The following is a 20582-nucleotide window of genomic DNA, read 5'->3' as shown; positions in this document are numbered from 1 at the left end:
GTATTTCCGGCGCTTGATAATCGTCATTTCCGTTTCGTGTCGCCGTGGCGGGAGATTCAGTGTGATCCGGTTTATGTTTTTATAGCTATATATATATATATATATCTATTTTAAGAATTTAGTTTACATTCTTACTAAGCTTTAGTGATTTTAAGAATTAAAAATACTACTAATGATGGAAGCAAAAGAAAACGGTGCTCTTCACGCGAGCGCAGATGAAAAGAACACGAACAGCGAGGTGCACGTGAAACAAAATGGCCACCGTGCAGAAGCCGAGGCGAGATTCCGCTTCACCCCGGAGCCGAGTCTGGAGGACATCCGGCAGATGCAGGCCGAGTTCACGGACCAGCGCGACTGGAATCAGTTCCACCAGCCGCGCAACCTGCTGCTCGCTCTGGTCGGGGAGGTGGGCGAGGTGTCCGAGCTGTTCCAGTGGCGCGGAGAAGTGGCGGAAGGGTTACCGGGCTGGAGCGAGGCCGAGCGCGAACACTTGGCCCAGGAGCTCAGCGACGTGCTCATCTACCTGGTGGAGCTCGCCGAGAAGTGCTGCGTGGACCTGCCGCAAGCCGTGCTGCGCAAGATGGCCCTCAACCGGCTCAAATACCCGGCCAGCAAGGTGCACGGCTCGGCCAAGAAGTACACCGAGTATCAGGACTGAAGCCACGGTGCACAGGTGACCAAACCCTGGTCCCAGAGAGATCACCAGAGACTCCAGAGAGATCACCAGGATCTCCAACCAGGATCTGTTGATCTGAATTAGAAAACAGAAATACAGCAGTGTTTTTGATCACTGAGCAGTACATGACTCTCAGTGGTTCTTTGAGTGGCTCACTTTCTCCAGAAATGATACAATTTTGTCATCCAGCACCCAAGACAAGTACTGAACCTTCCTGATCTACATCCAGGACCAGTACTGAACCTTCCCGATCTCCATCTCTACATCCCGGACCAGTACTGAACCTTCCTGATCTCCATCTCTACATCCCGGACTAGTACTGAACCTTCCTGATCTCTATCTCTACATCCCGGACTAGTACTGAACCTTCCTGATCTACATCCCGGACCAGTACTGAACCTTCCTGATCTCCATCTCTACATCCCGGACTAGTACTGAACCTTCCTGATCTCTATCTCTACATCCCGGACTAGTACTGAACCTTCCTGATCTACATCCAGGACCAGTACTGAACCTTCCTGATCTCCATCTCTACATCCCGGACCAGTACTGAACCTTCCTGATCTCCATCTCTACATCCCGGACCAGTACTGAACCTTCCTGATCTCCATCTCTACATCCCGGACTAGTACTGAACCTTCCTGATCTACATCCCGGACCAGTACTGAACCTTCCTGATCTCCATCTCTACATCCCGGACCAGTACTGAACCTTCCTGATCTCCATCTCTACATCCCGGACCAGTACTGAACCTTCCTGATCTACATCCAGGACCAGTACTGAACCTTCCTGATCTCCATCTCTACATCCAGGACCAGTACTGAACCTTCCTATTCTCCATCAACGATCAAGAGAACCTTCTCTCCAGACTTGATTGGATTGACAGAACGTGCACTGAGCAAATGCTTAGTGACTCCTGACACTATTAGATCAGATTTAATATTACTATTTAGATCGGATCGATTGATTAAATAGGTCAGATTTAATCAGTTAAAAAAAAAGATGGCTGATTTTTGGGGTCTAAGTCCAGACTGCACTGGGTCACATGATCTGATTTGGTTACTCGGTCAGTTCTGTAAGGACAATTGTTAATTTTTTTCCCCCAGAAACTTGTCATTCTGTTGTTGTTAATCGTTAATGCTCTTATTTTACGTTTATTTACATTTTATTCTGTAAAAGGAGTGTGTATGGTTTTTATTACCACCAAAACTGCTCAGACATAATGTTCTCTCTGTGTGTGTGTGTGTGTGTGTGTGTGTGTGTGTGTGTGTATATATTTTTTAAATTTAAAGTGACATTGTGTTCTGCTCATAAACACACGCGTGTTAAGGTCTTCTGGAGTAAATGCAGTGTATTGTACTCGGCTCTGTGTGTCTTGTTTATGAGCGCATCTCCTCACACGCTGCTTCTCACTAGTTTCCCGGCGTTGTGATAAAAGCGTAGCGAGGCCGCTGCGTGAAACTGCTGCTCACGAGATCCTTTAACGATCGCTTCCATTTAAAACGGTTTGATGTCCACCTCCTCAGCGACAGCCGGCCTCCTTAAAGTGATTTTATGTCTCGGTGAAGTTTAATTTGTTTAGCCGTATTTACACCAGACATCACGTTTCAGTTCCACGTTTTGTAGGTCAGCATGCTAGTAATTCAAATTCACGGTGAGTTTATTTGACTGTTCCATCATATCGCTAACTTTCCTGGTTTAACTGTGTTTTTGACGGTAATATCAGAAGTCACCTGTCCTCTGTGTGTGTGTGTGTGTGTGTGTGTGTGTGTGGAAATGCAGAGGTGAATGTACTGAAACTCCACACTACCTCACATCCCTATAATTATTAATACACACTATTACTTAGGAAGATCAAAGGATGCCCATATATGGAAATGGAGAAATATTATTAATGGTAACCACGGTGACGATGTGAAATGTAAAGCAGGGAAATGATCAATCGATTTATTTGTTTTCTAAATGTTTTCTCTCCCTCATTGCCTTCCCCTCTCTCTCCATCACGCTTCCCGTGTCCCTTCTGACTCTTCCGATATCTGTCTTTTGTGTCTCCATGTCCTCTCTCTTTCCCTCCTTCCTTTGTCTCTATCAATCTCTCTATCTATCTCTTCCACTGTCTTTCTTTGTGTCTTGGTTGACTTGGTTCGCTCTATCTCTACTGTCCATCCTTCTTTTTTCTGTCTCCTATGCATGTATTTCGCTCTGTTATCTATCCATCTATCTTAATTTTTGTCCGTCTTTATTTCGTTCTTTCCCCTCTCTCCACTGTCTATCCTGCGGTGTGTCTGTCTCCCATCTAGCTATCTCTATCTATCCTTTTCTTTTTGTCTCGGCCTCTCATCTTTTTCATTCTTTCTTCTCTCCCTCTCCACTGTCTATCCTTTTTAAGTGTCTTTTTCTCCTATATATCTTTCATTCTTCTGTTTATCGTTTTCTTTTTGTCTCAGCCTCTATAATTTCTCTCTGTGTCTATCCGTATTTTTGTCTGTCTCCTATATATCCTTTTGTTCTTTCCTCCCTCTCTCTGTTCTTTGATTTGTGTCTCTGTTGATCTTGTGTGTGTGTGTCTCTCTCTCTCTCTCTCAACCCCTTTCATACTTTCTTTTACTTGGTTACTGTGTGTCTTTCCGTCTTTGTCTCTCTTATTTCTCTCTCTATTCATTTCCACCTCTCCCTCACTCTTTTCCCCACTCGCTGTCTCAGTTTTTGTCTTTTTCTTAAATTTTCATCAGTTTCATACACACACATACACTCATCCTCTATCTGCCTTGCGTTCTCTGTCTTTCTTTTGTTTGTCTCTCTCTCTCTTTCCCTCTTTGCATCTGTCTGTCTCTTTTGCTGTCCCTCTCTCTGTCTGTATATCTGTCTCTCCATTGTCTCACTCTTTCGCTTTCTCTTAACTCTTTTTATTCTTTTCCAGGTTCTCCTGTAAGAAGTTTGTGTGTGTGTGTGTGGGCACTGAATCAAATCTTTTGTGAAAATGTTTCGTACAAGGCCACACACACACGGAGTGGGAGCTCTCAATCTGTTGCTGCTACACACACACACACACACTCCATCTTTTAAAGAGTGATGTTGCTATGTAGCACTGTTGCTATGGAAGATGTTCCCTTCTACACTTCACTCTGAAATGAGATCAAACCCACCATTAGGGGGCGCAATGTCGCTACACAACACACACAGGATGAGCGTGTGATCAGTCTGATATATATGCGAGGAAGAATGGTACTATGTAGGGAATAGGGTGTGTGGTTTGGGACACGTCCACAGTGGACGAATGATGGTGAGATGTGTATGGGACTTAACCAGGAGCCAGTTCTGTTACTTTCAATCCATCACTGCGTTCCCTAGATTAGCGTGCTACATCGTGCATATGATTATCCGGTGCAGGGAGTAGGGGGCATTTTAGCATGGGGAATATTTCTTTTCCTACAGCACAGCTGATTCCTTGGATTAAAAAAAAAAGTACTAAGAAATATGCAAATGTTATTTAAATTAGACATAAATATGCACAGTAGCCTCTTAACTGCAGTATTCTGGTAATTATCTAGGGATCTAGTTGTGTTTCCAAATTATTTGGAATATCATTTTAATAATTATTAAATGATATAATTTGCCATTTTATTTCAAATTTAATGCCAGTGTTCAAATATCAGCATCTTCAGCACACAAAATATTGTAAGAAGATTGTACGGAAAAAGAAGAGAACCCTAGAAACTTTATTAATGAGCAAAGGAGGCATTAAAAGCAATTTTATATATAAAAAAAAAAATAATAAATTGATAGTACATATACACACGGTGTAATACGTTAATATATAAATAAACATATTTCAAAGTACTACCCAGTACATCTAAATGATGGTTATTATACTGTAATCATCATGTATGAAAATATTCAGTGGGCTAATTAACATATATTAATATTCATGACTTTGCTGTATGTAAGGATGATGTATGACTGTAGTGAGATTTCCAAAATGAGTGTGTTTTGTATATTTTTCCACTTTAATCTACACAGTCAAGTGATTATTTTCTTAAATCGTTGTGTTAGCATAAATTTTACTTCTCCATCATTCTGCTAAAGAAGCTGTAAGTCTATAAAAAAAAAAAACCCATAAAACTGCTTGTTATTTTCATTTCAGCATGACACGACAGATCTATAAGCTCGTTTGTAACATTACAGCAACTCTGTGTGTGTGTGTGTGTGTGCGTGTGCGTTTAGGAAATGTAGCACCTGCCAGAATTGCGGTTTGATTAAATAAAAGCCCTCTGGCTAAATCATAGCAAAACACAAGAGAGTGTGTATCAGAGACGACGTGTTTGCGTTCTTAAATAAAACCCTGCTTTTGTGTTCTCGTCGCTCGTAAACAATCATAGCCGTCTCCTTGCTAGTTATTTATCGCTGAAGCTAGGTGCGGAGTCAAACCGAGGTCTTTAAAGTAACCGCGCAGCCGTGTAAGAAAACGTCCCTAACACCAACGTCCCTCTTACTCCAAATGTCCTGGAAGCCATTTTGGTGTCTGAAATTCTGTCAGTTGTACCTACAGCTAGCTACAAAGCTTCTAGCGCCCAGTTTAGCATGTGCTTCACACAGCCCTCACACATTTGCATCAGAAAACTGTATTTCTACATGCTGTAAAAATCTCAATCCATGTCTATTTAACATGTATAAATCAACTGGAACTATATTCATTTCATTCCCGAAAGCTACATCTCTTCTTTTAGTGCTGCTATCGCTATGAGTTGTGTTAGCAGTCAATGCTAAATGTAACTACAGTGTAGTTTTAGTCAAAACAAGCCTTTTTCTTGGTCATTTCCCAACACATCTGAGGTAAATGTTGATCTTCCTGATAGTTAGGTCTCATTTTTAGTTGGTCACTGAGCCTGTGTATTTCCTGTTTTGAAAGACGAAACGATTAAAATGTTAGCCTCTGCTAGCCACTAGCTAGCTAATTTATGAATATTCTGATGACTTCAGCCCCTTGAACAGTGAGTGTGTGTGTGTGTGTGTGTGTGTGTGGTGATTTCCGATATCGAAAGCACAAGTTCATACACATCTGAAAACACTGAAAATGCGTTCAAGATGGATGATGCTAGTGCGGGCTTTGATAGCACCGTCACATTGCTGTTAGCGCTGTCACGTCGTCCATTTTTATACACTACAGCGCGTCATAGAGTATCCGAAACCACATGCACGTAAAGTCTGAGGTACTGATGACAACACACATCCGACTGAGGCGAGTGTGTGAGGATTTGTGATGACTGGTGCTAACCTGTTAGCTACATTAGCTTTGTTATGGAACCAAATTTCAGGCACCTTTTCTACATGCAGCCTGTAAACTGGGCTTGTTGCTAATGAACAGATTCTGATTGTTTTGATGATCATCATGAATGAAATACTGCTTTCCATCCTCTCTTGCCTCCTTGCTCTCTCTCTCTCTCGCTCGCGTGCTCTCTCTCTCTCTCTCTCTCTCTCTCTCTCTCTCTCTCTCTCTCTCTTTCTCTCGGTCTGACAGATGATCATTTATCCAGCACAGAAGTTTAGCAGCTCTTCCATCACACACTAACTGCCTCTCAGTGACTCCATGAGTCAGCACACACACACACACACACACACATACACACACCCCAGCACATCGCTTGTTTTTAATAAAAGTCTAGGCTCTATTTGAGCCTAAAACAAATAATACGATGATATAACTGTAATATTGCTATTGCTTTATATTTGCTAACAACGACGACAAACCGCTAGTTAAAGTTGTACTGCTAATCAGGTAGCACCGCTGTCTCAGCTTGGGTTTCATATGTTCTCCTCGTGTCCATGGGTTCTCCCGTTTCCTCCGACTTTCCATAAACACGCCGGTAGGTGGGATTGGCTATGCTAAATTTCCCCTCGACTTGAATGAGCATCATGCGTGAATGAACTAGCGTCCCATCCAACTTGCTAATTTATTTATTTATTTGTTTATTTTAAGCTCTGACGCTATGTGTGGAGTCAAACTGGTGTCTTTAGAGGAACAGGCACGAAGAAAACATACAGTGTTCCTCCAGTATTCGATCATAAACGCGTCCAGGTTAGCATGTGCCCAAATCATCATTTCTACATGAACAGTCTTATACATAACGTCTACATTTTAAAACACATCTGTCAAAGAATATAGCAGTCAAATTGGACCTTAAGTCTCTTCTAAGATGAAATTCCAGAGTGGTGTTATGGAAGTGCAGTTAGCAGTCGATGCTAATTGTAATTGCAGTTTAATTTGAGTCAAATTGCAGTGTTTTTGTGGTCGTTTTCCAACACATCTGAGGTAAATGTTGATATTCCTGACATTTCTGTCACATTTCCAGTTTGTCACTGTGCCTACATGTCGTTATTGTTATTGTTTTTTATTCAACAAAGCGATTAACTGTTAGCCTGCATCCCCAGCCTGCCCCTAAGTGATTTAACTAGATCTAGATTGCTACTGTAGATATTAGATTAAGCCAGATTATCCCTAGGTGTGAATAAGTGTGTGTGCTTGGTGCGCTGTGGTGTGTCCATGGTGTATTCCCATCTCCACAATGACCGGGATGAAGATAAATGATGATGAATGTGGTAGCAGAAGATGGAGACAGTGTGTTAGGAATAAATGATGAATTTGCGAGTGTGTGTTGCAATCTCTCCAAGGGCTACGTCCTAAATCGCATACCTTATCTAAACAGTTCTACATTATACACCATCTATTATAGATCGTGTATAATTAGTTATTATTTTAAGTAATCAGTGCGGTTTGGGACCCGGCCACATCCAGACATCCGGCTGGTATCGTAACCAAGAAATCCTTGTCGTGGATGCTAAATGTTAGCTAGCTCGCTAAACAGTTGAACTACAGATGTTGGACTATTTTGTCCTACGCTACTATTGTACTTCTTATTACATTGTTTGTTTAATAAAAGCTAATCTTCTCGGCCGGTTCATATTGTTTAAGAATCCGCTATTAAGAGCCCGAGACTGCTAAACGCGTAGCTAGCTTGCTAATTATTCTAATTTGCACATGGACTATTTAGACTTTGTAGCGTGGATGAAAAGAAGATGGACACTGAGCGACAGGAGTAAATGACGTAGCGAATGTGTGTTCCATCTCTCCATGATTGCGGCGTGTTTTGATGATGTCATCCTGTTGCTACAGTGCAGTCTTGTTTTGTTTTTATTCATTCGTCACGAATGAATTTAACATGAATTATTCGTCTAATTATTAAAGATTTGTAGTCGCTACCATTGAAAAGACTACCATTAGTTAGCCGCATTAGCTTTGTAGCGACAAACAACACGGTCTGGTCTGATTGATTGCTGAAATTTGTGTGTTTATCATTTTATATTTTTGCTGAAACATTCCTTTAAAACTATTTCTTTGCCTTTCTGTGTGTAACACGCTAAGTGAACGCATCCCAACAGCCCAAATGCATCTCCATATGCTACCACTAACACACACACACACACACACACACACACAATCTCTATTGTTACTCAGTGTGTCATTACCCCGAGCATATTAACATTTTTTTTTCTTCAAGTATGCACTCCATCATTATCAGACACTCATATCTGTGTGCCTACATCGCTGGTGGTGATTTTTAGGGAATCTGAAGCATCAAAGGACTCTGAAGGAGTATGAAACGTCTGAATATTATCAACGCTTGTGTGTTATCAGTGTCCCATGCGTGTCCGCCTCAGGCTGGAACAGTTGGTGTTAGCGTATGCTATCTCTTTACAGTCTTTTTTTAAATCTGTTTATCACCAAGCGTCATGGATCAATGAATAAAACTAGATCTTTTCTTACTTTTAGAATAGTCTTCAGTCCGGGGAAATACACGCAGTCTGTTCTTATTTCACGCTTTTATCTTCTCAGCCGGTTCTTATTGTTTAAGACTCCATCATTTAAGGCAGAGGACGCTTAATGCTTAGCTAGCTAGCTTGCTAAGTGGTATGAACTGCCCATGTTGGACTATTTGGACTATCAAACATGTAGTGCGGATAAAAAGAAGATAAACGGGGATTTGGGAATAAATAAACGCATAGCGAGCGTGTGCTCAGGGGTCTCCTTGATTGTGGGGCTTTTTAACGATGTCATCAGAATCTTGAGCAGACAGAACATTTGTTTTTATTTATTTGTCGTCCGCCCTGAGGATTGATTTACTAGAGAGAGATTTGTTGTTTAGATGCTCGTCAGTCGCTAGCATTTCGGCTAGTCAACGCACTTTGCTATTATGTGCACTAGCGTTCTGTCATTTGTGATTAGTTGCTAACATTTTAGTTCGACGCTAGCATTTGTTGCTCGGTCGATTAGCAATCTAGGTAACCGCTAGCGTTTATGATTAGCCATGGTCGTTCGGGCTAATCACTAGCGTCTAGCTTCAGAGATTTTTCATTGTTAAATTGAGACGAAGTATAAAAACTTCAGCCTAATTAAAGCGCAATGAAGTTTCCATGCCATATTGTGTCAGAAGAATAAATATTAGCGGTAGTGCTACTGTGTGCATTGAAAGTTTTGGTTACTTGGACTCTAAATCGCCCACGTTTCATTAAAAGATATCTTTATTTATGTGCCGAAGATGAACGAAAGTCGTATGGGTTTGGAACGACATGAGGGTGAGTAATTAATGACAGAAATTTCATTTTCGTGCGAACTATCCCTTTAATACCAGGTCTGAATCGAGCCCATGTGTTCCGTGTTATTGTCCCTATCGCTCACACTGAATCACATTATACTGTTTTGACAGGCGGCTGCTGTCGGGGAGAACACACAGGTGTGAAACGACCAGAACCCAATCTCCTAGACAGATTGAATTCGGGCATGAAGAGCTCTTCTCTTCAGATAGAGATATGTGTAAACACATGCAGGTGAGGCTTGGACTTTACCTCCAATCTGAGGATCTGTAGATTCTGATCTCCACCAAAGATACACAAATTCACCTAAATTCAAAAGTCTAACAGGAATGTCGTTCATTCGAGCGAGCGTTTCGATCCACACTGGCTGCTAGATCAGAGTTTAGCTTGTAAGTAAGAAAATCGGACAATCGAATCTGCCCTGTGGAAAATCCGCGGTCGTTATCTATCGAAGATACGAAACTAAGCTTTGGAACGTCTCTCCGATCTCAGACCGTGGGAAATCGCGTCTTACCGAGCGGTCGTGAATGCGCACGGCGATCTATTCGTCGATCCGCTTGACACGTGCGCACTTGTCATTACTCGCAGCAGGAAAAGCTTATGCCATGCTTCAGTCTTACCAGATAACATCTGCGTGTGTATCACGCTATTCTCCAGATATTTCTCTTTTCTCTGCTCACGTAATTGGCGTTTGAACAGTTGTTTCAATTAAGCGCAGTCGATTTGGCGAAAAGCCTGATAATGATGAGATTACATTCGCACTTGTGCAGCAGTCTCCTGTTAATGATGTTCATTAGCAGCGTATGGTTTTATGTCTACTCTTGTTAGTTGTTAATGTCTCTCCTGCCTAATTAGTCACATTTGGAAAAACAGGTGAATGTTGTTAGTTTAGTCGTGGAACGTGGCGTTTGTGTTTTGAATGTACGGCGTATAAATCGCAGTGAGGTTAAACAGTAGAAGCATTTTAAGTCGGAGAGGGTTAACGTAGACGTTTAGACTTGTACTAGCACGAGTGGAATGAAACCGCAACTCAATGACGCGACGTACGTTTACGTAATCATGCCATTTACTGCATAGGGTTTGTTCTGCGTAGTAGACGATGTATTATGACACTTTTTTTTTTTTTTTAAACAAATTGCAGAAACGAACGCATAATCAAGCAAACGTCGGAATATTCTGCGATTTTTTGTTTTTTTTTTTTCTTTCAGAATTACAGCAGATTTTCTGCGGATTCGTTCCGAGACGCATCACGTGACGTTATCCCAACGCACATTCAGCCAAAGTCCTGTTCGAACGTGAGTACAGCTAAAAGGTCTAAATTACTAGCAAATATCATGGCGAACAATTTCGTGCGATTGCAATTTCACCAATTTAGATCATTTTCCGCAAAAAGAAGCACAAAAACTCAAAAACGTAAAAAATAAAATAAAATATAAAAAAAAAGCCGCAGCAAAATCGAGCATTTTTGCCCGCAACGATGGCAAAAAAACTTGAGAAAAAAATGTAATCATTGAGAAAAACTGTAATCAATATTTCATATCATAGTTTCAGCCATTATATACATTTTTAACAAGCTCAATAATACACTGAATACGCAACCCAAGCGAACTTTCTTTAATTTAAAAAAAAAAAAGCTATTTAGTTTGTTTATTTATTACACATCTTTTCTCGTTGCTGTGATTTTTTTCTTTCCACTGATTAACTAGTCTACTCTCTTAGCCAACTCGATAACTAATGATAAAATGATTTCATTTCCATCATAAATACCTTTATGATTAAAGGTACCATTACCTTCCCAATTTTGTCTGAAGACTTAAACACCGCCTCAGCAGAAAATCCTTTTTAGTGGCTTCAACAAACCTACGTGTACGTCCTGCAGATTAAATAACACAAGCATGAGTTATTTGTAATATAAAAAAAAATCGTTCAATTTCCTCTCCACGTCTGTCTCTAACACAAAAAAAAAGATGATAAAAAAGCCTGATGGCTGAAAACACAGTGAAATTCACAATAAAATGTCATTTGTGTTGCGTGTTTGTTGTCCGTACGAAATATAGTGCAGGCCTGAGATTTTCTTTTCTTTGTCTCTCTCAATCATTTTTTTTTTTAAATCAGACTTCAAAGAGACGACTGAAATATCAAATCTTAAAGAAAGAAATAAAGATTAGATTTTTTTTTCCCCCCTTGGGAAGATATTTATAGCAGGTAAAACACTTGGACACTTCAAAGGATTCCCCAAGTGCATTTTCTCAAGCTTTTCATAGCGATGACTCGGTGAGGAGCCCGTCTACTAAAAGCCAGTGACCGAATAAAGTAGGCTTTAGTCAGAGAAAGATCTAGGACGCTAAGAGCAACTCTGAAGGAGCTGGAGAGATCCACTGTTCAAGACCGGAGAAGCCGTTCAGTCCTGGACACGCCACAAACCTGGGCTTTATATAAGAGTGCTGAGAAGAAAGCCTTTAATCAAAAATCCAAGCGGGAGTTCTCCCGAAGCGAGCGGATAAAAGTTCTCTGGTTTTAGGAGACCAAAGTTGAACCTTTTTGGCTTACGTTTGGCGGAAACCCAACGCTGCTTGCACCACTGAGAACACCATTCCTGTAGCGAAGCATGGTGGCGGTAGCGTCACGTTTAGTGTTGCCTTTGGCCTCTTGATTGCGTTTTCCTTTCCCAGTCATCGATGTTGGTGCCATATTCCCACCTTACAAAATAAACCCCACTAGCTGTAGGTGGTTTGTAGATGGTGGTTAAGATTTTCGAGATGTGTATCTAAACAAACAAATCGATTCAGCGCAGAAGTACAAACCATCCTTAAGTAGGCAGCATGCTTGGGCAGCACTTAATCTGGAAGTCAGCGAACTATAAATACAGCTGTTGTTTACGCTTCCGTATTTTGGGTTTATTTCAGTCTCGGGTTACGTCCACATTACGAGAGCGTTTTCAGATCTGTCCGGGATGAACGTGGACCTAGCCTCGCTGCAATCTCGTCATTCTGATGAGAGAAACACGAGAATTTAAGAAACATGGTGGACCAGATTGCTATTTTGCCTAAGAAATATGTTTACAGATGGAAATTAAAGCGCTGCCCGATGCTCAAGCCAATCCAGGAAACTGTTTAAATTGCATTCTTATGGTAATATAGTAATATGGTAATACAGGCTGAATAAACCTCATCTGTGTGCTGATTTAGTTCGTATTTTTTATTCAGTCTCATTCCGAGCTCCTGTCTTTGTCCTTCTACATTCGGAAAGGTCTCTCGGTGTCCATGGTGCTCTGAGGAATGAAGCAGAACTTCATAAACAAAGCTATAGTGTGTGTGTGTGTGTGTGTGTGTGTGTGTGTGTGTGTGTGTGTGTGTGTGAGGAAAGCACTCAAACTCTTCTTATTTTTAATTTCGCAGCACCTCTCTTTCCCTGCTTAAGCGCTTTCAGCTCTTTCAGTGTGTGTGGGAACAGCAGGGGGCTGAATAGGGGGCCACTACATCATTTCAGCCATTCAGAAAAAGAAGCAGGTTTTTAGGTTCTTTTTAATGGACGAGGAGAAAGAAAAAGGTCCAGGGAACGTGATTGGGGCCATTAACAAGGCCCTACTGTAATTAGTAATCTCTTTATCGGGCTCGAGGGGCACCTTTTTTTTTTTTTTACTCTGATTTAGCGATTCTGTAGTGCTCGTGTCCTCTTCATGTGTCCTTGCTGCTATAGAAACTCGCCACGATGACTAAAGCGTAGCCGAGTCCAATACCGATGATTTGTGTCGCATGCAGTAAGGGCCTCATGCTGTGTCTCAGACTGTATTCTACAGAGTAACGCTTAAACAGCCTTTATGTAGCAATCTGGCATCCTGGGTTCAGACGCATTGGAGCTGCGTCCATTTTCCATAGATAACCGGGTCAGAAAAACACACAAGGAAGTCTGTTTTACATGCTAAACAACTCCATAAAGGTGTTTTTTTGAAGCGAGTGTGTAATGATTAAATCATGCAGATTGAGTTACAATGCCAAACTGGGCCACATATAACATTTATAAAATCCTATTTGAGGTTGAAAATGTAAGACTCTCTCTAGATATGATGATGGATTTTATTTTAATTTTTTGTCCTTTTAATCATTAAAACCCCTCATACACACTACAAGATTTAGCTTTCCAGTGATGGACCGAGTTCAATCCTGAGCTCGGGTTACGTTGTGCGGAGGTTCTCACGATCTCCCTGGGTCCGTTTGGGTTTCCTCGGGGTTCTCCGGTGTCCTCCCATCTCCCAAAACCTTCCCAGTGGGCGGAATTGCTTTTGATGAACAGGGTATATTCGCGCCTCACGCTCAGTGTTCCTGGGATAGTCTCCGGATACACCTATGAATGGTTGAAAGAATGAATGAATGAATGAATGAATTCATTAGTGATCCCAAATCTCGGCATCTGGGATCTTGCCGAAATTTCTAGTGAGGTAACGTGAACAAACATGGTGGACGACAGCTTAGTTCGACTGTCATTTTTCTTTATTGGTCTTTCATGCATGATGCCAGGACAACATAAGGGAAGACAACACAAAGATGGCCAACACACACACACACACACCTTTGCAATTAGTTAATAATACAAATAAAACTATTAGAGTACATAGTTTGTCACCCTCTCACTGTCTCTGCCAAGTACTTGTTTTTTTTCCCTCTATAAGTGAAGCAAATCGTTCCCTGTGTGTGTGTGTGTGTGTGTGTGTGTGTGTGTGTGTGTGTGTGTTCGCCTGGAACGAACCTCAAACACTCTACGCTTCCAAGCTCTTGTTCAGACACACACTTTTGTAAAGCTTTAGAATAAAATGTGAATTCAATGCTCAAGAGGAGTTCATTCAAATTTAGAATTCAGTGCCAAAACTGTCCATGGTGTATTCTTAGCAGTGTTAAAGCATTCTCTCTCTCTCTCTCTCTCTCTCTCTCACACACACACACTCACACACACACACACACACACACACACACACACACACACTTACTTTCGTAAACACCTCGGTCCCAAACGGACCTGGCTGTGTATCAGTGGAGTCACGAGTGTGTAATTATTCACTGGCGTGATTAGAGCTGGTTGACGAGCAGCCCTGCGTCCCTGATGACGGAATTTAAATTTCCAGTTACGAAGGATCATTAACATTCAAATGGATCACAATTAAGACTATTTTATTATTCTTGGTGGTTTTTTTTCTTCCCCCCCTTTCGATTAAAATGAGTTCCTCGGGATTATGCACCGTTGCTGCAGGTAAGAGAGCCCTCAGAGTTCAGAAGCACTGCCTTATTAATCCGTAATTCTTTTGAAAGTGAATATTCAGAATGAACCAGTGGCGAGTTTAGTGGAGGTTTAGGTCTCCGTGCGGACGGGAAACGGCTTTAGATGAAATAGGTGTGAGGAATTACAGAGCCGTGAAGCAGCAGGTTGGCGAGAATTAAATCTACACAATGAAGTCTCATTCTCCATCAGAGAATCTGTAACCCCCGGGGTCACACTGCTCCTCATCCTGAGCCACTCGCATTCATCTGTTCATCCGTACATCCGTCTGTCTGTCCTTATATCTATCACTCTGTTCATTCATCCAGCCATCCGTCCATCCATCCATGCATAAAAATATCCATCCATTTGTTCCTTCATTCATTCATTCGGTCATCCATTTATCTATTCATCCATCTGTTCATCCGTCCATCCATTTATCTATTCATCCATCTGTCTGCCCATCTGTTCATCCGTCCATCCATTTATCTATTCATCCATCTGTCTGCCCATCTGTTCATCCGTCCATCCATTTATCTATTCATCCATCTGTCTGCCCATCTGTTCATCCGTCCATCCATTTATCTATTCATCCATCTGTCTGCCCATCTGTTCATCCATCCACCCATTTATCTATTCATCCATCTGTCTGCCCATCTGTTCATCCGTCCATCCATTTATCTATTCATCCATCTGTCTGCCCATCTGTTCATCCATCCATCCATTTATCTATTCATCCATCTGTCTGCCCATCTGTTCATCCGTCCATCCATTTATCTATTCATCCATCTGTCTGCCCATCTGTTCATCCATCCATCCATTTATCTATTCATCCATCTGTCTGCCCATCTGTTCATCCATCCATTTATCTATTCATCCATCTGTCTGCCCATCTGTTCATCCATTTATCTATTCGTCCATCTGTCTGTCGTCTGTTCATCCATTTATCTATTCATCCATCTGTCTGCCCATCTGTTCATCCGTCCATCCATTTATCTATTCATCCATCTGTCTGCCCATCTGTTCATCCATCCATCCATTTATCTATTCATCCATCTGTCTGCCCATCTGTTCATCCGTCCATCCATTTATCTATTCATCCATCTGTTCATCCGTCCATCCATTTATCTATTCATCCATCTGTCTGCCCATCTGTTCATCCGTCCATCCATTTATCTATTCATCCATCTGTCTGCCCATCTGTTCATCCGTCCATCCATTTATCTATTCATCCATCTGTCTGCCCATCTGTTCATCCATCCACCCATTTATCTATTCATCCATCTGTCTGCCCATCTGTTCATCCATCCATCCATTTATCTATTCATCCATCTGTCTGCCCATCTGTTCATCCATCCATCCATTTATCTATTCATCCATCTGTCTGCCCATCTGTTCATCCATCCATCCATTTATCTATTCATCCATCTGTCTGCCCATCTGTTCATCCGTCCATCCATTTATCTATTCATCCATCTGTCTGCCCATCTGTTCATCCATCCATCCATTTATCTATTCATCCATCTGTCTGCCCATCTGTTCATCCATCCATTTATCTATTCATCCATCTGTCTGCCCATCTGTTCATCCATTTATCTATTCGTCCATCTGTCTGTCGTCTGTTCATCCATTTATCTATTCATCCATCTGTCTGCCCATCTGTTCATCCGTCCATCCATTTATCTATTCATCCATCTGTCTGCCCATCTGTTCATCCATCCATCCATTTATCTATTCATCCATCTGTCTGCCCATCTGTTCATCCATCCATCCATTTATCTATTCATCCATCTGTCTGCCCATCTGTTCATCCATCCATCCATTTATCTATTCATCCATCTGTCTGCCCATCTGTTCATCCATCCATCCATTTATCTATTCATCCATCTGTCTGTCCATCTGTTCATCCATCCATCCATCCATTTATCTATTCATCCATCTGTCTGCCCATCTGTTCATCCATCCATCCATCCATTTATCTATTCATCCATCTGTCTGTCCATCTGTTCATCCATCCATCCATTTATCTATTCATCCATCTGTCTGTCCATCTGTTCATTCATCCATCCATCCATTTATCTATTCATCCATCTGTTCATCCATCCATCCATTTATCTATTCATTCATCCATCTGTCTGTCCATCTGTTCATCCATCCATCCATCCATTTATCTATTCATCCATCTGTTCATCCATCCATCCATTTATCTATTCATCCATCTGTCTGCCCATCTGTTCATCCATCCATCCATTTATCTATTCATCCATCTGTTCATCCATCCATCCATTTATCTATTCATCCATCTGTCTGTCCATCTGTTCATCCATTTATCTATTCATCCATCGGTCAGTCCATCTGTTCATCCATCCATACAAATGTACATCAGTTCATTCATTCATTCAGTTCATGTGTGAATTCATTCATCATTCTATGCACCCATCCATCCATATGTCTGTCCATCCTTCATCAACTCATCCATCCAGCCATTTAGTAATACATCCATTCATTCATTCAGCCTTCTATCCATGCGTCCATCCATCCATTCATTTATCTATTCATCCATCCATCCATCTATCCATCCGTCCATCAGAACACACATCAATTCATTCATTCATTCATCATTCTATGCACCCATCCATCCATATGTCTGTCCATCCTTCATCAACTCATCCATCCGTCCATCCATTTAATAATACATCCATTCATTCATTTATCCAGTTATCCTTCAAAATCCATCAATTTATCCGTCCATCCACAGTACAGTACCTTGCGTAAGTTCACTGTAGTAGTCTGATCTGTTTTCCTGTATGTATTCGAGTGTTCCCACTAGAATGTCAGCCATTTTGAATCCGTCTCAAACAATCTGTCTCTAAATTTCATGTCTGGTTAAAGTTCTTAATAGAACCTCAGCAAGTTTAAGGCTCTGTCCCAAGTACTAGAATGCACAGAATATATATAATAAGGGCTATTAAAATGTTTTTGCAGACGCTAGCGTTTGGGACACGGCCCGGGTCTGTACAGCGTACGGTATTTCTGTACGCGAGCATGAGGAAAGCTTTTGGATTACACTTAATCAGCATTTCCATGGATGTAGCCTCAAAATAAAATCAAATAAAAATAGTGCACACTTCAGGGAGGAAGATGATGAACATCCGTCACGTTCATCCAGGAGCCACTTTGCTATTCATATGCCAAGGAGATTAGCTGCTGATGAATTGCAGCATTAGCAAAACTGAAAGTGACTAAATAAATCTGCAAAACGGCTTGGTGAAATTTAGATTAATGAAAGGTGGCATGTGGAAGTGATTAGCAGAACCTTAAAGGACCTTCGGGATGGAATGGGGTTTATTTTGAGTAAATCTGGAAACACTGAGTGATGCTCAGGAGAAACAAAATAAAATAAAAGAATTAACAATTAAAGGTGCAATAGGTAAGATTAGTCATGATTAGGTCTGTAATGGTTAAGAAGGTGGGTTTGATTATTTAAATGCTTTTTCAATTTTTATTTATTTATTTTAATAAACTTGAGCCCTGAGGAATTTTTATAATGTTGGGGGCGGGATACTTCAGATTCTAGAGAGCATTTGATTGGATAGAAGATCTGATGAGAAGCTGAAGTGCAGAGTGATGTCATCAAAATGTTGTTATTGGTGGTAGAGAGAGAGAGAGAGAGAGAGCGTACATTTTTGAATGTATATATCTTCTAAATGTGAATTTTTGCCTCACACCTCCAGGGTTGGGGGTTCGAATCCCGCCTCTGCCCTGTGCATGTTCTCTCCGTGCTTCGGGGGTTTCCTCCGGGTTCTCCGGTTTCCTCCCCCAGTCCACAGACCTGCGTCGTAGGCTGGTTGGTGTTTCCAAATTGTCCGTAGTGTGTGAATGTGTGTGTGATTGTGATTGTGTGATTCCTCCGATTCCTTCCACTATTTGTGCTTGTTGTTGTTTCTCTCTTCATTCATCTTTCATTCTCTCTCTCTCTCTCTCTCTCTCTCTCTCTCTCTCTCTCTCTCATCCTATGTCTCCCTCAATTTTGCTTATTCTTCTTATTTCCACCCTTCAATGTCTCCCACTGATTATTTCCATCTTCTATCCTCTCTCTCTCTCTCTCTCTCTCTCTCTCCATTTCGTATTCTTTTGTATAGTTTCTCACTCTTTCTTTCTTTCTTTCTTTCTTTCTTTCTCCTTTGCTTCTTTTCCATGTCCACTGTTTCCCATTCCTCTCTTTCTGCCCCTTTTTCTGTCTCATGCTCTGATTCATTCTGTCTATCTCTCTCATCACGTTCCTTTCCCTTTTCCATGTTTCAGCATTGTCCTCTTTCTGTTCTTCTCCTCCTCTTTTTTTTTTTCTCCATCATTCTTCTCTGCATCTTTATTTACTTTTCTCATGTTCTGTCTCACTTTCATTGTCTTTGTGTTCTCTTTCTCATTTACTTCTGTACTTTTTCCTCTCAGGCACTTGAGTGTCTACATCTCATACAGAGTGCACATCTGTGTGTGCGTGTGTGTGTGTGTGTGTGTGTGTGTGTGTGTTCGTTCTTTTAATCAGTGGCATTTTCCCAGAAGGCATCTTCTTCTCTTTCTTGCGCTCTCTCTCTCTCTCTCTCTCTCTCTCTCTCTCTCTCATCCCCACACTCTTCTTTGCCTTTCTCTTCTTTTCCCTCTGTTCTAACCTCTAACCCTGTCCGTTCTTCTCTCTCTTTCTCTTGCTCATTCTCTCCTTTTCTCTTTCTTTCATATTTTTGCTGTCTCATGTATCCCCCATGTTCACTGTAAAACCATTTTCACCCATCTTTCTTTTTCTCTTTCCCTCCTCTCTCTCTCTTTCTCTCTCGCTCTTTCACGCTCTCTTACTCTACCTTTCCATCCTATCTTTATTCTCTTTTCATCTTATCTCTCCCTCTTCCCTATGTTTTGCTGTCTCACTTGCATACTTTACTGTATTTCTGTTTTGTTTCCTCTCTCTCTCTCTCTCTCTCTCTCTCTCTCGCTCTCTCTCTCTCCATCTCCATGGTAACAACGACAGTGAGATCAATCACTTGTTGCAGGAACAGAGTTGCCGCACCACTCCGCCCCGCTCCCCTTCCTGATATTACCACATGGGCACACTATAACACTCCACTCCAGGAACCCACAGGATGTTTGTACTCAGGATGTGAGTTATAGATCTGACATCATCTACATTTAATCGTCCGGACTCGATGCAAATGAAGCAAACCATTTAAATATTAAAATCAGGCTCGTGCTGAACGTTATGCATTTCAGTACATTATAAATGTGAATAGTGGCATCCTCTCATACAGCTTCACAGATGATGAACGACTGGAATGTCCCCAATTTAACCCAGTTTACATTATAACTGGGTGTTAAAGTGCTACTCGTATTGTTTAGCTTCGCTTTGTTTAGACCTGCAGCTCGAATCCGATTTTTATTTCTTCTGTTTTTGTGTATTGGACTTGTGTATTGGCAGAAAATACTTTCTACAGTCTGAATGGCAGAACACACGACGTCTGAAGCGTCCAAATTTCTTTGCTTAAAGTTTTCGCTATCTCAGAAGATTTCAAGTGGATTTTCACTTATGTTTCAGTCTGGTATCGACTTCGACAACAGAAGTTTTGGTTTTTTTTCTTTCTAAAATTCCTCACAAGAAATCGAATGAGACTTTTCTGATAATAAAGGAGTCAAAACGGAGAGAAAGACGTCTGCAGCTGAAATAATAGGTGAATTATAGATTATTTGATAGCAAGCGATACTTTTTTCTGACTAAGCAAAACCAATTTCCATCAGGCAGACACCCTTGAAATATCCCATGAGCCACATATAGATTGCGGCTGCTCTGCCCCTGCCTGGTAAGCGTTATTATGGCCTGCTCTCAGCAGCTCTGCTATGCTAACCAGATTTAATGGGTGATTGTCAGAAATAAAATGCTAAGCTCCTGCCAGTGGTTTTCAAGTAGTCCAGATTTTGTTTCAGACGTATGTGCTGCCTCTTAAAAATTCTCACCTGCCAA

General features: G+C 41.3%; 1 protein-coding gene and 1 long non-coding RNA gene across 2 annotated transcripts in view; both read left to right on the top strand.

Moving 5' to 3' along the window:
* The window catches only part of LOC128604133 (uncharacterized), a 38648-nt gene that overhangs the window by 658 nt on the left and 17408 nt on the right, over window positions 1-20582 (top strand). Inside the window, exons 2-3 of the long non-coding RNA XR_008385142.1 lie at window positions 9439-9559; window positions 10534-10620. This is a non-coding gene — a long non-coding RNA (uncharacterized LOC128604133). The remainder of the gene's footprint in view (window positions 1-9438; window positions 9560-10533; window positions 10621-20582) is intronic.
* On the top strand, window positions 26-2035 carry dctpp1 (dCTP pyrophosphatase 1). Its single transcript, XM_053618988.1, has one exon. It carries the CDS (start codon window positions 173-175, stop codon window positions 656-658), a length of 486 nt encoding a protein of 161 aa, XP_053474963.1. The 5' UTR covers window positions 26-172; the 3' UTR covers window positions 659-2035.

The sequence above is a fragment of the Ictalurus furcatus genome, chromosome 29 (genome assembly GCF_023375685.1).
Source record: "Ictalurus furcatus strain D&B chromosome 29, Billie_1.0, whole genome shotgun sequence".
NCBI classification, from domain to species: domain Eukaryota; kingdom Metazoa; phylum Chordata; class Actinopteri; order Siluriformes; family Ictaluridae; genus Ictalurus; species Ictalurus furcatus.
Note: the sequence above shows the minus strand (reverse complement) of the source record. Positions and strands in the feature narration are given on the sequence as shown.